Source organism: Oncorhynchus kisutch, linkage group LG11 (genome assembly GCF_002021735.2).
Source record: "Oncorhynchus kisutch isolate 150728-3 linkage group LG11, Okis_V2, whole genome shotgun sequence".
NCBI lineage: Eukaryota > Metazoa > Chordata > Actinopteri > Salmoniformes > Salmonidae > Oncorhynchus > Oncorhynchus kisutch.
Window position 1 is genome coordinate 15,376,227 of NC_034184.2, and position 17,121 is coordinate 15,393,347.

Consider the following 17,121-nt stretch of genomic DNA (forward strand, 5'->3'; position numbering starts at 1 on the left):
TCTCTGTATCTCTGTTTCTCTGTATCTCTGTCTCTCTGTATCTCTGTCTCTCTGTATCTCTGTCTATCTGTATCTCTGTATCTCTGTCTCTCTGTATCTCTGTCTCTCTGTCTCTCTGTATCTCAGCCTCTCTGTATCTCTGTCTCCCTATATCTCTGTCTCTCTGTCTCTCTGTATCTCTGTCTCTCTGTTTCTCTGTATCTCTGTATCTCTGTCTCTCTGTCTCTCTGTATCTCAGCCTCTCTGTATCTCTGTCTCCCTATATCTCTGTCTCTCTGTCTCTCTGTATCTCTGTCTCTCTGTTTCTCTGTATCTCTGTCTATCTGTATCTCTGTCTCTCTGTATATCTGTCTCTCTGTATCTCAGCCTCTCTGTATCTCTGTCTCTCTGTATCTCAGCCTCTCTTCTCTCTCTGTATCTCTGTCTCTCTGTCTCTCTGTCTCTCTGTATCTCTGTCTATCTGTATCTATGTCTCTCTGTATCTCTGTCTCTCTGTATCTCTGTCTCTCTGTATCACTGTCTCTCCGTATCTCTCTCTGTTTCAATTCAATTAAGGGGCTTTATTGGCATGGGAAACGTGTTAATATTGCCAAAGCAGGTGAGGTAGATAATATACAAAAGTGAAATAAACAATAACAATTTACAGTTAACATTACACTCACAAAACTTCCAAAAGAATAACGACATTTCAAATGTCACATTATGGCTATATGCAGTGTTGTAACGATGTGCAAATAGTTAAAGTACTAAAGGTAAAATAAATAAACATAAATATGGGTTGTATTTACAATGGTGTTTGTTCTTCACTGGTTGCCCTTTTCTTGTGGAAACAGGTCACACATCTTGCTGCTTTGATGGCACAATATTATATATGGGAGTTTATGAAATATTAGATTTGTTTTCAAATTATTTGTGGATCGGTGTAATCTGAGGGAAAAATGTGTTTCTAATATGATCATACATTTGGCAGGAGGTTAGGAAGTGCAGCTCAGTTTCCACCTCATTTTGTGGGCAGTGAGCACATAGCCTGTCTTCTTATCAGAACTCAGGATAAGACCCAGATGCTAGAGTCACAGATGTTTATTGACCCAAACAGGGGGAAGGCAAAAGATAGGTCAAAGGCAGGCAGGCCCGGGGTCAGGACAGGCAGAGGTTCGTAAACAGGTCAGAGTCAGGCAGGTACAGAACGGCAGGCAGGCTCGGGGTCAGGACAGGCAGAGGTTCGTAAACGGGTCAGAGTCAGGCAGGTAGAGAACGGCAGGCAGGCTCGGGGTCAGGACAGGCAGAATGGTCAGAATCTGCAAAACTCTGTCAATTAAATTACATTCAAAGGGCTTTATTGGCATGGGAAACATGTGTTAACATTGCCAAAGCAAGTGAGGTAGATAATATACAAAAGTGAAATAAACAATAAAAATTAACAGTAAACATTACACATACAGAAGTTTCAAAACAATATCAATCTGTCTCTCTATGTCTCTCTCTGACTCTCTGTCTCTCTATGTCTCTCTCTGTCTCTCTCTGACTCTCTGACTCTCTCCGTCTCTCTCTTTCTCTCTCTGACTCTCTGTCTCTCTCTCTCTGTCTCATCTGACTCTCTCTGACTCTCTGGCTCTCTCTGACTCTCTGTCTCTTTCTGACTCTCTTTATCTCTCTCCCTGTCTCTCCCTGTCTCTCCCTGTCTCTCTCTGTCTCTCTCTGACTCTCTCTGACTCTCTCTGTCTCTCTGTCTCTCTCTGACTCTCTATGTCTCTCTCTGAATCTCTCTGACTCTCTCTGTCTCTCTCTGTCTCTCTCTGACTCTCTCTGTCTCTCTCTGTCTCTCTCCGTCTCTCTCTGACTTTCTGGGTCTCTCTCTGACTCTCTCTGTCTCTCTCTGTCTCTCTCTGACTCTCTGGGTCTCTCTCTGACTCTCTCTGACTCTCTCTCTCTCTCCACCATTACAGCTGTCGTGTAAAATTGCCATATTCAGTGGAGCCATTATCTTATGTCTGTCCCACTGTGTGTAATGCAAGAAACCAATCAGAGAAGGAAGAAGGAGATGCTTTAAAATAGACCCTGGACACTCAGAGACTCTGTTACAGACAGACACTTTGTTACGGAGTCTTTTACAGACAGACACGTTGTTACAGAGTCTGTTACAGACAGACACATTGTTACGGAGTCTGTTACAGACAGACACGTTGTTACAGAGTCTGTTACAGACAGACACGTTGTTACAGAGTCTGTTACAGACAGACACTTTGTTACGGAGTCTGTTACAGACAGACACTTTGTTACAGACAGACACCCTGTTACAGAGTCTGTTACAGACAGACACTTTGTTACAGAGTCTGTTACAGACAGACACTTTGTTACAGAGTCTGTTACAGACATACACGTTGTTACAGAGGCTGTTACAGACAGACACGTTGTTACAGAGTCTGTTACAGACAGACACTTTATTACAGAGTCTGTTACAGACAGACACCCTATTACAGAGTCTGTTACAGACAGACACTCTGTTACAGACAGACACTCTGTTACAGACAGACTCTGTTGCAGACAGACACTGTTACAGAAAGAGACTATGTTACAGACAGACACTCTGTTACAGACAGACACTTAGTTACAGACAGACACTCTGTTACAGACAGACTCTGTTTTAGACAGACACTGTCACAGAAAGAGACTATGTTACAGACAGACTCTGTTACAGACAGACACCCTGTTACAGACAGACACTGTTACAGACAGACACTCTGTTACAGACAGACACTCTGTTACAGACAGACACTCTGTTACAGACATACACTCTGTTACAGACGGCGACTCTGTTTCAGACAGACACTCTGTTACAGACAGCGACTCTGTTTCAGACAGACACTCTGTTACAGACAGACACTCTGTTACAGACAGACTCTGTTGCAGACAGACACTGTTACAGAAAGAGACTATGTTACAGACAGACACTCTGTTACAGACAGACACTTAGTTACAGACAGACACTCTGTTACAGACAGACTCTGTTTTAGACAGACACTGTCACAGAAAGAGACTATGTTACAGACAGACTGTTACAGACAGACACCCTGTTACAGACAGACACTGTTACAGACAGACACTCTGTTACAGACAGACACTCTGTTACAGACAGACACTCTGTTACAGACATACACTCTGTTACAGACAGCGACTCTGTTTCAGACAGACACTCTGTTACAGACAGCGACTCTGTTTCAGACAGACACTCTGTTACAGACAGACACTCTGTTACAGACAGACACCCTGTTACAGAGTCTGTTACAGACAGACACTTTGTTACAGAGTCTGTTACAGACAGACACTTTGTTACAGAGTCTGTTACAGACAGACACTTTGTTACAGACAGACACCCTGTTACAGACTCTGTTACAGACAGACACTGTTACAGACAGACACTCTGTTACAGACAGACACTCTGTTACAGACATACACTCTGTTACAGACAGCGACTCTGTTTCAGACAGAGACTCTGTTTCAGACATCGACTGTGTTTCAGACAGACACTGTTACAGACATCGACTCTGTAACAAACATCGACTGTGTTTCAGACAGCGACTCTGTTTCAGACAGACACTGTTACAGACATAGACTTTTGTTACAAAGCTCTTCTCTGTGAGGTTGTCTGTGTCATGCTGAGATAATGCTTCCTGAAATCAAGGGAAATGACATACTGTACATACAGTGCCTTGCGAAAGTATTCGGCCCCCTTGAGCTTTTAACGGACCTCTGAGACTATCACAGTGCAGGTGCATTTATACGGAGACTTGATTACACACAGGTGGATTGTATTTATCATCATTAGTCATTTAGGTCAACATTGGATCATTCAGAGATCCTCACTGAACTTCTGGAGAGAGTTTGCTGCACTGAAAGTAAAGGGGCTGAATAATTTTGCACGCCCAATTTTTCAGGTTTTTTTTTGTAAAAAAAGTTTGAAATATCCAATAAATGTCGTTCCACTTCATGATTGTGTCCCACTTGTTGTTGATTCTTCACAAAAAAATACAGTTTTATATCTTTATGTTTGAAGCCTGAAATGTGGCAAAAGGTCGCAAAGTTCAAGGGGGCCGAATACTTTCGCAAGGCACTGTATTACAGACTAAGACTACTGTATTAAAAGGGAACATTACAGAACACCGTAGTAGTTCATTGGATAATATATGTCATGTGTTTGTGTATTTCATGCCTGCTTGCTTTATGGAGAGGGTGCTGTATTGTACAATAGGAAGGTAGATAGGAGAGTGATGGTGGAGAGGGTGCTGTATTGTACAATAGGAAGGAGAGTGATGGTGGAGAGGGTGCTGTATTGTACAATAGGGAGGTAGATAGGAGAGTGATGGTGGAGAGGGTGCTGTATTGTACAATAGGAAGGAGAGTGATGGTGGAGAGGGTGCTGTATTGTACAATAGGAAGGTAGATAGGAGAGTGATGGTGGAGAGGGTACTGTATTGTACAATAGGAAGGTAGATAGGAGAGTGAAGGTGGAGAGGGTGCTGTATTGTACAATAGGAAGGTAGATAGGAGAGTGATGGTGGAGAGGTGCTGTATTGTACAATAGGAAGGTAGATAGGAGAGTGATGGTGGAGAGGTGCTGTATTGTACAATAGGAAGGTAGATAGGAGAGTGATGGTGGAGAGGGTGCTGTATTGTACAATAGGAAGGTAGATAGGAGAGTGATGGTGGAGAGGTGCTGTATTGTACAATAGGAAGGTAGATAGGAGAGTGATGGTGGAGAGGTGCTGTATTGTACAATAGGAAGGTAGATAGGAGAGTGATGGTGGAGAGGTGCTGTATTGTACAATAGGAAGGTAGATAGGAGAGTGATGGTGGAGAGGGTGTTCATGTGATTGTGTATTAGAGCAGACATTATTCCAGTCATATGTATTCAGTATATTCACCGTTGTAAGACAGGGATTTATATTTCAATCTTTTCAGTTTGATAAAAATAATGTGTTTTTGGATCTTGAATTGTTGATGAGCGGTTGAGTGCTTTCACAAAGCATTTAAACCCCTTGACTTTTTCCACATTTTGTTTTGTTACAGTCTGCATGTATGGATTACATTTAGATGTTGTGTCCCTGGTCTAAACACAATACTCCATAATGTCAAAATGGTTTTCTTAGTGAAAATGTGTTTTACAAGTCACATAATAAGTTGCATGGACTCACTCTGTGTGCAATAATAGTGGTTAACATATATTTTTTAATGACAACCTCATCTCTGTACCCCACACATACAATCATCTATAAGGTCCCTCACTCGAGCAGTGACTTTCTAACACAGATTCAACCACAAAGACCAGGGAGGTTTTACAATGCCTAGCAGAGAAGGGCAGCTACTGGTAGATAGGTAAATAAGTTATAAACAGACATTGAATATCCCTTTGAGCATGGTGCAGTTATTAATTACACTTTGGATGGTGTATCAATACACCAGGTCACTACAAAGATACAGCGTCCTTCCTAACTCAGTTGCCGGAGAGGAAGGAAACCCCTCAGGGATTTCACCATGAGGCCAATGGTGACTTTAAAACAGTTACAGAGTTTAATGCCTGTGATAGGAGAAAACTGAGGATGGATCAACAACGTTGTAGTTACTCCACAATACTAACCTAAATGACAGAGTGATAAGAAGGAAGCCTGTACAGAATAAAAAATAATCCAAAACATGCATCCTGTTTGCAATAAGGCACTAAAGTAAAACTGCAAAAACTTTGGCAAATAAATTAACTTTTTGTCCTGAATACAAAGTGTATGTTTGGGACAAATCCAATACAACACATTACTGAGTACCACTCTCCATATTTTCAAGCATGGTGGTGGCTGCATCATGTTATGGGTATGCTTGTCATCTGCAAGGATTAGGGAGTTTTTTAGCTTAACAATAAACTGAATAGAGTTTAGCACAGGCAAAATCTTAGCGGTAAACCTGGTTCAGTCTGCTTTCCAACAGACACTGGGAGACAAATTCACCTTTCAGCAGGACATTAACCTAAACCACAAGGCCAAATATACACTGGAGTTGTTTACCAAGACGACATTGAATGTTCCTGAGTGGCCTAGTTACAGTTTTGACTTAAATCTATGGCAAGGCTTGAAAATGGCTGTCTAGCAATGATCAACAACCAACTTGACAGAACTTGAAGAATTGAAACAAATAATAATTTGAAAATATTGTACAATCCAGGTGTGCAAAGCTCTTAGAGACTTACACAGAAAGACTCACAGCTGTAATCACTGCCAAAGATATCTCTAACATTTATTGACTCGGTGTCACGCCTGCTCCCGCTCTCCCTCTATGGCGCTTGATTGCGCCAGGCTGCCCTTCGTTACGCACACCTGTCACCATCCTTACGCGCAGCTGCGCTCATTGGAGACTCCTTGCCTTTGATTTTGTATTTATTTTTGTATTTTATTTTTGTACCCCTTTTTGTCCCCAATCTCGTGGTGTCGAATTGGGAGTTACAGTCTTGTCTCATGGCTGCAACTCCTGTACGGACTCGGGAAGCTGTGCGTCCTCCAAAACCTCCAAAACACAACACAACCAAGCCGCACTGCTTCTTGACACAATGCCCACTTATCCCAGAAGCCAGTCGCACCAATGTGTCGGAGGAAACACCGTACACCTGGCGACCGTGTCAGCGGGCACTGCGTCCGGCCCGCCTCAAGACTCCTTCCCTTTGTTGATTGCCCCGTCTATTTCTGTCTGTTCCTCTGTTGGTTCCCCGTGTCAGCATTGGTGTCATTATTTTTCCCCTGTCCAGACGCTGTTCCTGTTCTGTTTCATGTCCGTTGTTCATTAAATGTTCTCCCTGTACCTGCTTCTTGTCTACCAGCGTCGCTCCTTACACTCAGGGATGTGAATTAATTTGATGAGCTTCGTCATTATGGGGTATTGTATGTAGATGGGTGAGAAAAAACATATGAATTCAGGCTGTAACACAACAAAATGTGGAATAAGTCAAGGGGTATGAATACTTTCTGAAGGCATGGTAGCAACCCACACAGGCAAAAATGCATAACAATAAATGAGACATAAGGAAATGAATATACAGAGAGTATAGTTATTCAAAAAGAATATGCTGACATTTGCAGGGTGCAATTTGAAATAGCCATAGCAAAATCTCTCCAAAGTGTTCAGCTTGAGAGGATAACTATAGTGATTATGATTTAGAAGCACAACTTACTAGCAGCACTCATAGTGTAAAATAAATGACAGTCAGTAGTTAGTGAGTTCTGAATCCCTGAGGTAGTTCATAAGAGCAAAGTACTGGGTCAAAGGATACCTATAGCTGCACGTTTTTGTCTATGGTTTGAGAATAAGTACCTTTTTAGTTGTACTTTATGGTGCTGGGGATATATTGAATGTATCCTACCAAAGGAAATGCTCTCATTCAGATATTATCTCCAAAATGTGATGTAATGTAGTGTAATATAGTGTAATATTCACTAAAAGCCTGCTCAGTAGTAGACCCCACTCCTGCCACCAGTGGGGCATGGGTTGTGTCCCAAATGGCATCCTACTCTCTATATAGTGCACTACTTTTTAACCAGAGTCCTATGGGCCCTGGACAAAAGTAGTGTGCTGCATAGGGAATAGGGTGCCATTTGGAACACAGACCTAGGCTGGTATTCTGTACTGGGGAGCAAGCTAATTGTCTAATAGGATATTCTGAACTGTGCTTATGGTTTGATTGTGGCTCCCTGGTGTAAAACGTTATCATTGGTTCCTCAATTGTTGATTTTGTCCCTTTAGTAGCTCTTGTGGGATCTGTTGGTCCTGATGGTCTGGAGTTGAATGTGCAATTAATAGCAACAGTGGAATAATGGAATTATTTATTTATTTTTCTTTCTTTCTTCCTTTCTTTCTTTCTCTCTATTTGTTCTTTCTGTGCAGATCGAACGTGTTATCTTCTGTGTCTTCCTGGAGGCGGACTACAGGATCTACAAGGAAAAAATCCTTCAAGTCTTCCAAGGTGCGTCTGATTCTGTTTCCATTATGCCATGGAATGTAGTGTCCCTGTCCTTCCTGAGTTTACCTGGGGCTATAAAGCAACATAATGTAGTGTCCCTGTCCTTCCTGAGTTTATCTGGGGCTATAAAGCAACATAATGTAGTGTCCCTGTCCTTCCTGAGTTTACCTGGGGCTATAAAGCAACATAATGTAGTGTCCCTGTCCTTCCTGAGTTTATCTGGGGCTATAAAGCAGCATAATGTAGTGTCCCTGTCCTTCCTGAGTTTATCTGGGGCTATAAAGCAGCATAATGTAGTGTCCCTGTCCTTCCTGAGTTTACCTGGGGCTATAAAGCAACATAATGTAGTGTCCCTGTCCTTCCTGAGTTTACCTGGGGCTATAAAGCAACATAATGTAGTGTCCCTGTCCTTCCTGAGTTTACCTGGGGCTATAAAGCAACATAATGTAGTGTCCATGTCCTTCCTGAGTTTATCTGGGGCTATAAAGCAGCATAATGTAGTGTCCCTGTCCTTCCTGAGTTTACCTGGGGCTATAAAGCAACATAATGTAGTGTCCCTGTCCTTCCTGAGTTTACCTGGGGCTATAAAGCAACATAATGTAGTGTCCCTGTCCTTCCTGAGTTTACCTAGGGCTATAAAGCAACATAATGTAGTGTCCCTGTCCTTCCTGAGTTTACCTGGGGCTATAAAGCAACATAATGTAGTGTCCCTGTCCTTCCTGAGTTTACCTGGGGCTATAAAGCAACATAATGTAGTGTCCCTGTCCTTCCGGAGTTTACCTGGGGCTATAAAGCAGCATAATGTAGTGTCCCTGTCCTTCCTGAGTTTACCTGGGGCTATAAAGCAACATAATGTAGTGTCCCTGTCCTTCCTGAGTTTATCTGGGGCTATAAAGCAACATAATGTAGTGTCCCTGTCCTTCCTGAGTTTACCTGGGGCTATAAAGCAACATAATGTAGTGTCCCTGTCCTTCCTGAGTTTATCTGGGGCTATAAAGCAACATAATGTAGTGTCCCTGTCCTTCCTGAGTTTACCTGGGGCTATAAAGCAACATAATGTAGTGTCCCTGTCCTTCCGGAGTTTACCTGGGGCTATAAAGCAGCATAATGTAGTGTCCCTGTCCTTCCTGAGTTTACCTGGGGCTATAAAGCAACATAATGTATTGTCTCTGTCCTTCCTGAGTTTACCTGGGGCTAAAAAAGCTACATAATGTAGTTTCCCTGTCCTTCCTGAGTTTATCTGGGGCTATAAGCAACATAATGTAGTGTCCCTGTCCTTCCTGAGTTTACCTGGGGCTATAAAGCAACATAATGTAGTGTCCCTGTCCTTCCTGAGTTTATCTGGGGCTATAAAGCAACATAATGTAGTGTCCCTGTCCTTCCTGAGTTTACCTGGGGCTATAAAGCAACATAATGTAGTGTCCCTGTCCTTCCTGAGTTTACCTGGGGCTATAAAGCAGCATAATGTAGTGTCCCTGTCCTTCCTGAGTTTATCTGGGGCTATAAAGCAGCATAATGTAGTGTCCCTGTCCTTCCTGAGTTTACCTGGGGCTATAAAGCAACATAATGTAGTGTCCCTGTCCTTCCTGAGTTTACCTGGGGCTATAAAGCAACATAATGTAGTGTCCCTGTCCTTCCTGAGTTTACCTGGGGCTATAAAGCAACATAATGTAGTGTCCCTGTCCTTCCTGAGTTTATCTGGGGCTATAAAGCAGCATAATGTAGTGTCCCTGTCCTTCCTGAGTTTACCTGGGGCTATAAAGCAACATAATGTAGTGTCCCTGTCCTTCCTGAGTTTACCTGGGGCTATAAAGCAACATAATGTAGTGTCCCTGTCCTTCCTGAGTTTACCTAGGGCTATAAAGCAGCATAATGTAGTGTCCCTGTCCTTCCGGAGTTTACCTGGGGCTATAAAGCAGCATAATGTAGTGTCCCTGTCCTTCCTGAGTTCACCTGGGGCTATAAAGCAACATAATGTAGTGTCCCTGTCCTTCCTGAGTTTATCTGGGGCTATAAAGCAACATAATGTAGTGTCCCTGTCCTTCCTGAGTTTACCTGGGGCTATAAAGCAACATAATGTAGTGTCCCTGTCCTTCCTGAGTTTACCTGGGGCTATAAAGCAACATAATGTAGTGTCCATGTCCTTCCTGAGTTTATCTGGGGCTATAAAGCAGCATAATGTAGTGTCCCTGTCCTTCCTGAGTTTACCTGGGGCTATAAAGCAACATAATGTAGTGTCCCTGTCCTTCCTGAGTTTACCTGGGGCTATAAAGCAACATAATGTAGTGTCCCTGTCCTTCCTGAGTTTACCTAGGGCTATAAAGCAACATAATGTAGTGTCCCTGTCCTTCCTGAGTTTACCTGGGGCTATAAAGCAACATAATGTAGTGTCCCTGTCCTTCCTGAGTTTACCTGGGGCTATAAAGCAACATAATGTAGTGTCCCTGTCCTTCCGGAGTTTACCTGGGGCTATAAAGCAGCATAATGTAGTGTCCCTGTCCTTCCTGAGTTTACCTGGGGCTATAAAGCAACATAATGTAGTGTCCCTGTCCTTCCTGAGTTTATCTGGGGCTATAAAGCAACATAATGTAGTGTCCCTGTCCTTCCTGAGTTTACCTGGGGCTATAAAGCAACATAATGTAGTGTCCCTGTCCTTCCTGAGTTTATCTGGGGCTATAAAGCAACATAATGTAGTGTCCCTGTCCTTCCTGAGTTTACCTGGGGCTATAAAGCAACATAATGTAGTGTCCCTGTCCTTCCGGAGTTTACCTGGGGCTATAAAGCAGCATAATGTAGTGTCCCTGTCCTTCCTGAGTTTACCTGGGGCTATAAAGCAACATAATGTATTGTCTCTGTCCTTCCTGAGTTTACCTGGGGCTAAAAAAGCTACATAATGTAGTTTCCCTGTCCTTCCTGAGTTTATCTGGGGCTATAAGCAACATAATGTAGTGTCCCTGTCCTTCCTGAGTTTACCTGGGGCTATAAAGCAACATAATGTAGTGTCCCTGTCCTTCCTGAGTTTATCTGGGGCTATAAAGCAACATAATGTAGTGTCCCTGTCCTTCCTGAGTTTACCTGGGGCTATAAAGCAACATAATGTAGTGTCCCTGTCCTTCCTGAGTTTACCTGGGGCTATAAAGCAGCATAATGTAGTGTCCCTGTCCTTCCTGAGTTTATCTGGGGCTATAAAGCAGCATAATGTAGTGTCCCTGTCCTTCCTGAGTTTACCTGGGGCTATAAAGCAACATAATGTAGTGTCCCTGTCCTTCCTGAGTTTACCTGGGGCTATAAAGCAACATAATGTAGTGTCCCTGTCCTTCCTGAGTTTACCTGGGGCTATAAAGCAACATAATGTAGTGTCCCTGTCCTTCCTGAGTTTATCTGGGGCTATAAAGCAGCATAATGTAGTGTCCCTGTCCTTCCTGAGTTTACCTGGGGCTATAAAGCAACATAATGTAGTGTCCCTGTCCTTCCTGAGTTTACCTGGGGCTATAAAGCAACATAATGTAGTGTCCCTGTCCTTCCTGAGTTTACCTAGGGCTATAAAGCAGCATAATGTAGTGTCCCTGTCCTTCCGGAGTTTACCTGGGGCTATAAAGCAGCATAATGTAGTGTCCCTGTCCTTCCTGAGTTCACCTGGGGCTATAAAGCAACATAATGTAGTGTCCCTGTCCTTCCTGAGTTTATCTGGGGCTATAAAGCAACATAATGTAGTGTCCCTGTCCTTCCTGAGTTTACCTGGGGCTATAAAGCAGCATAATGTAGTGTCCCTGTCCTTCCTGAGTTTACCTGGGGCTATAAAGCAACATAATGTAGTGTCCCTGTCCTTCCTGAGTTTACCTGGGGCTATAAAGCAGCATAATGTAGTGTCCCTGTCCTTCCTGAGTTTATCTGGGGCTATAAAGCAGCATAATGTAGTGTCCCTGTCCTTCCTGAGTTTACCTGGGGCTATAAAGCAACATAATGTAGTGTCTCTGTCCTTCCTGAGTTTACCTGGGGCTATAAAGCAGCATAATGTAGTGTCCCTGTCCTTCCTGAGTTTACCTGGGGCTATAAAGCATCATAATGTAGTGTCTCTGTCCTTCCTGAGTTTACCTGGGGCTAAAAAAGCTACATAATGTAGTTTCCCTGTCCTTCCTGAGTTTATCTGGGGCTATAAAGCAACATAATGTAGTGTCCCTGTCCTTCCTGAGTTTACCTGGGGCTATAAAGCAACATAATGTAGTGTCCCTGTCCTTCCTGAGTTTATCTGGGGCTATAAAGCAACATAATGTAGTGTCCCTGTCCTTCCTGAGTTTACCTGGGGCTATAAAGCTACATAATGTAGTGTCCCTGTCCTTCCTGAGTTTACCTGGGGCTATAAAGCAACATAACGTCTAAATTTAGTGTCATCAGATTTATTTATTTATTTATTTTATTTTTATTTATTTCACCTTTATTTAACCAGGTAGGCTAGTTGAGAACAAGTTCTCATTTGCAACTGCGACCTGGCCAAGATAAAGCATAGCAGTGTGAGCATACAACAAAGAGTTACACATGGAGTAAACAATTAACAAGTCAATAACACAGTAGAAAACGAAGGGGGGGTCTATATACAATGTGTGCAAAAGGCATGAGGAGGTAGGCAAATAATTACAATTTTGCAGATTAACACTGGAGTGATAAAAGATCAGATGGTCATGTACAGGTAGAGATATTGGTGTGCAGAAGAGCAGAAAAGTAAATAAATAAAAACAGTACGGGGATGAGGTAGGTGAAAAGGGTGGGCTATTTACCAATAGACTATGTACAGCTGCAGCGATCGGTTAGCTGCTCAGATAGCTGATGTTTGAAGTTGGTGAGGGAGATAAAAGTCTCCAACTTCAGCGATTTTTTGCAATTCGTTCCAGTCACAGGCAGCAGAGTACTGGAACGAAAGGCGGCCAAATGAGGTGTTGGCTTTAGGGATGATCAGTGAGATACACCTGCTGGAGCGCGTGCTACGGATGGGTGTTGCCATCGTGACCAGTGAGCTGAGATAAGGCGGAGCTTTACCTAGCATAGACTTGTAGATGACCTGGAGCCAGTGGGTCTGGCGACGAATATGTAGCGAGGGCCAGCCGACTAGAGCATACAAGTCGCAGTGGTGGGTAGTATAAGGTGCTTTAGTGACAAAACGGATGGCACTGTGATAGACTGCATCCAGTTTGCTGAGTAGAGTGTTGGAAGCCATTTTGTAGATGACATCGCCGAAGTCGAGGATCGGTAGGATAGTCAGTTTTACTAGGGTAAGCTTGGCGGCTTGAGTGAAGGAGGCTTTGTTGCGGAATAGAAAGCCGACTCTTGATTTGATTTTCGATTGGAGATGTTTGATATGAGTCTGGAAGGAGAGTTTGCAGTCTAGCCAGACACCTAGGTACTTATAGACGTCCACATATTCTAGGTCGGAACCATCCAGGGTGGTGATGCTAGTCGGGCATGCAGGTGCAGGCAGCGACCGGTTGAAAAGCATGCATTTGGTTTTACTAGCGTTTAAGAGCAGTTGGAGGCCACGGAAGGAGTGTTGTATGGCATTGAAGCTTGTTTGGAGGTTAGATAGCACAGTGTCCAAAGACGGGCCGAAAGTATATAGAATGGTGTCGTCTGCGTAGAGGTGGATCAGGGAATCGCCCGCAGCAAGAGCAACATCATTGATATACACAGAGAAAAGAGTCGGCCCGAGAATTGAACCCTGTGGCACCCCCATAGAGACTGCCAGAGGACCAGACAGCATGCCCTCCGATTTGACGCACTGAACTCTGTCTGCAAAGTAATTGGTGAACCAGGCAAGGCAGTCATCCGAAAAAACCGAGGCTCATGAGTCTGCCGATAAGAATATGGTGATTGACAGAGTCGAAAGCCTTGGCAAGGTCGATGAAGATGGCTGCACAGTACTGTCTTTTATCGATGGCGGTTATGATATCGTTGAGTACCTTGAGTGTGGCTGAGGTGCACCCATGACCGGCTCGGAAACCAGATTGCACAGCGGAGAAGGTACGGTGGGATTCGAGATGGTCAGTGACCTGTTTGTTGACTTGGCTTTCGAAGACCTTAGATAGGCAGGGCAGGATGGATATAGGTCTGTAACAGTTTGGGTCCAGGGTGTCTCCCCCTTTGAAGAGGGGGATGACTGCGGCAGCTTTCCAATCCTTGGGGATCTCAGACGAGATGAAAGAGAGGTTGAACAGGCTGGTAATAGGGGTTGCGACAATGGTGGCAGATAGTTTCAGAAATAGAGGGTCCAGATTGTCAAGCCCAGCTGATTTGTACGGGTCCAGGTTTTGCAGCTCTTTCAGAACATCTGCTATCTGGATTTGGGTAAAGGAGAACCTGGAGAGGCTTGGGCGAGGAGCTGCGGGGGGGGCGGAGCTGTTTGGCCGAGGTTGAAGTAGCCAGGCGGAAGGCATGGCCAGCCGTTGAGAAATGCTTATTGAAGTTTTCGATAATCATGGATTTATCAGTGGTGACCGTGTTACCTAGCCTCAGTGCAGTGGGCAGCTGGGAGGAGGTGCTCTTGTTCTCCATGGACTTCACAGTGTCCCAGAACTTTTTGGAGTTGGAGCTACAGGATGCAAACTTCTGCCTGAAGAAGCTGGCCTTAGCTTTCCTGACTGACTGCGTGTATTGGTTCCGGACTTCCCTGAACAGTTGCATATCACGGGGACTATTCGATGCTATTGCAGTCCGCCACAGGATGTTTTGTGCTGGTCGAGGGCAGTCAGGTCTGGGGTGAACCAAGGGCTGTATCTGTTCTTAGTTCTGCATTTTTTGAACGGAGCATGCTTATCTAAAATGGTGAGGAAGTTACTTTTAAAGAATGACCAGGCATCCTCAACTGACGGGATGAGGTCAATGTCCTTCCAGGATACCCGGGCCAGGTCGATTAGAAAGGCCTGCTCACAGAAGTGTTTTAGGGAGCGTTTGACAGTGATGAGGGGTGGTCGTTTGACTGCGGCTCCGTAGCGGATACAGGCAATGAGGCAGTGATCGCTGAGATCCTGGTTGAAGACAGCGGAGGTGTATTTGGAGGGCCAGTTGGTCAGGATGACGTCTATGAGGGTGCCCTTGTTTACAGAGTTAGGGTTGTACCTGGTGGGTTCCTTGATGATTTGTGTGAGATTGAGGGCATCTAGCTTAGATTGTAGGACTGGCGGGGTGTTAAGCATATCCCAGTTTAGGTCACCTAACAGAACAAACTCTGAAGCTAGATGGGGGGCGATCAATTCACAAATGGTGTCCAGGGCACAGCTGGGAGCTGAGGGGGGTCGGTAGCAGGCGGCAACCGTGAGAGACTTATTTCTGGAGAGAGTCATTTTCAAAATTAGTAGTTCGAACTGTTTGGGTATGGACCTGGAAAGTATGACATTACTTTGCAGGCCATCTCTGCAGTAAACTGCAACTCCTCCCCCTTTGGCAGTTCTATCTTGACGGAAGATGTTATAGTTGGGTATGGAAATCTCTGAATTTTTGGTGGCCTTCCTGAGCCAGGATTCAGACACAGCAAGGACATCAGGGTTAGCAGAGTGTGCTAAAGCAGTGAGTAAGGACAAACTTAGGGAGGAGGCTTCTGATGTTGACATGCATGAAACCAAGGCTTTTTCGAACACAGAAGTCAACAAATGAGGGTGCCTGGGGACATGCAGGGCCTGGGTTTACCTCCACATCACCCGCGGAACAGAGAAGGAGTAGTATGAGGGTGCGGCTAAAGGCTATCAAAACTGGTCGCCTAGAGCGTTGGGGACAGAGAATAAGAGGAGCAGGTTTCTGGGCATGGTAGAATATATTCAGGGCATAATGCGCAGACAGGGGTATGGTGGGGTGCGGGTACAGCGGAGGTAAGCCCAGGCACTGGGTGATGATGAGAGAGGTTGTATCTCTGGACATGCTGGTAGTAATGGGTGAGGTCACCGCATGTGTGGGAGGTGGGACAAAGGAGTTATCAGGGTATGAAGAGTGGAACTAGGGGCTCCATTGTGAACTAAAACAATGATAACTAACCTGAACAACAGTATACAAGGCATATTGACATTTGAGAGAGACATACAGCGAGGCATACAGTAATCACAGGTGTTGAATTGGGAAAGCTAGCTAAAACAGTAGGTGAGACAACAGCTAATCAGCTAGCACAACAACAGCAGGTAAAATGGCGTAGACTAGGCAACGGGGCCAACAGATAAAACAAACAAGCAGAATGGAGTACCGTGATTTATGGACAGTCCAGCGTGCATCAGCTATGTAGCCAAGAGATCAGTGTCCAGGGGGCAGCGGTGGATGGGGAAGGGAAGCTGGACTGGCGAGTGTTATCCAGGTTAAAAAACGAACAATGACTAAATAGCTTGTAGCTAGTTAGCTGGTTAGCTTCTGGAGGTTCTTGAGTGTGTTCTAAAAATAAATAAAAAATAATAGCGATTCCGTATCACATTGGGTGAGGCAGGTTTCCGGAAGGTTAAACAAATTAAAAGTCAAAAGAGATAGAAAGTAAATATGGGTCCGGTGGGCGTTTTGGGACGCGGCGATTCAGGCGGTTAGCAGGCTGTGCTAACAAGCTAACAGTTTGTAGGCCCGGGCTAGACAAGGTAGCAGTTAGCGGACCGGAGCTGGACAAGCTAGCAGTTAGCAGGCGAATTTAGCAAGCAGGGAGATAGCGAGGGCTAGAGAGTTAGCCCTTTGGGGACGTCGCGATGGGGTGAGTCTGTTTATTCCTCTTCATGCGGTGACATCGATAGACCGGTCGTGGCCCGGGTATTGTAGCTCAGGAGTATGCTACGGTGGTAGCGCAGGCCGGGCTAGCTTCAAGCTAAGTGGGAGGAAACGCTAGCCAGGGTAATCATCCAGGGTTTGCCGGTTTTTAGCTAGATAGCTAGTTTTGAAGATCCAGCGTATTTGGAAGCTTAGGTTTAGCAAAATGTTTTTAAAGGGATAAGCTATGTAAAAAACGAAAAATATGTAAAAAACGAAAATACAAAATATAACAAAATATAACAGGGACACGACACGACAGGACGACTTACTGCTACGCATCTTGGATTTATATGCTTAACATGAGAATAGGCCTTTGGATTTATTGTGTTGCAGTGTTTGTTTTTTTGAGGGCAACTCTAGAGAAC

The 17,121-nt window shown here is 44.4% G+C and overlaps 1 protein-coding gene across 1 annotated transcript in view; it reads left to right on the forward strand.

Annotated features, from left to right (window-relative positions):
• LOC109898925 (mono-ADP ribosylhydrolase 2) overlaps positions 1-17,121 on the forward strand; it is a 722,140-nt gene that overhangs the window by 592,596 nt on the left and 112,423 nt on the right. The window contains exon 6 of the mRNA XM_031836489.1: positions 7,921-7,999. Within this exon, the coding sequence (XP_031692349.1) occupies positions 7,921-7,999 (79 nt within the window). The remainder of the gene's footprint in view (positions 1-7,920; positions 8,000-17,121) is intronic.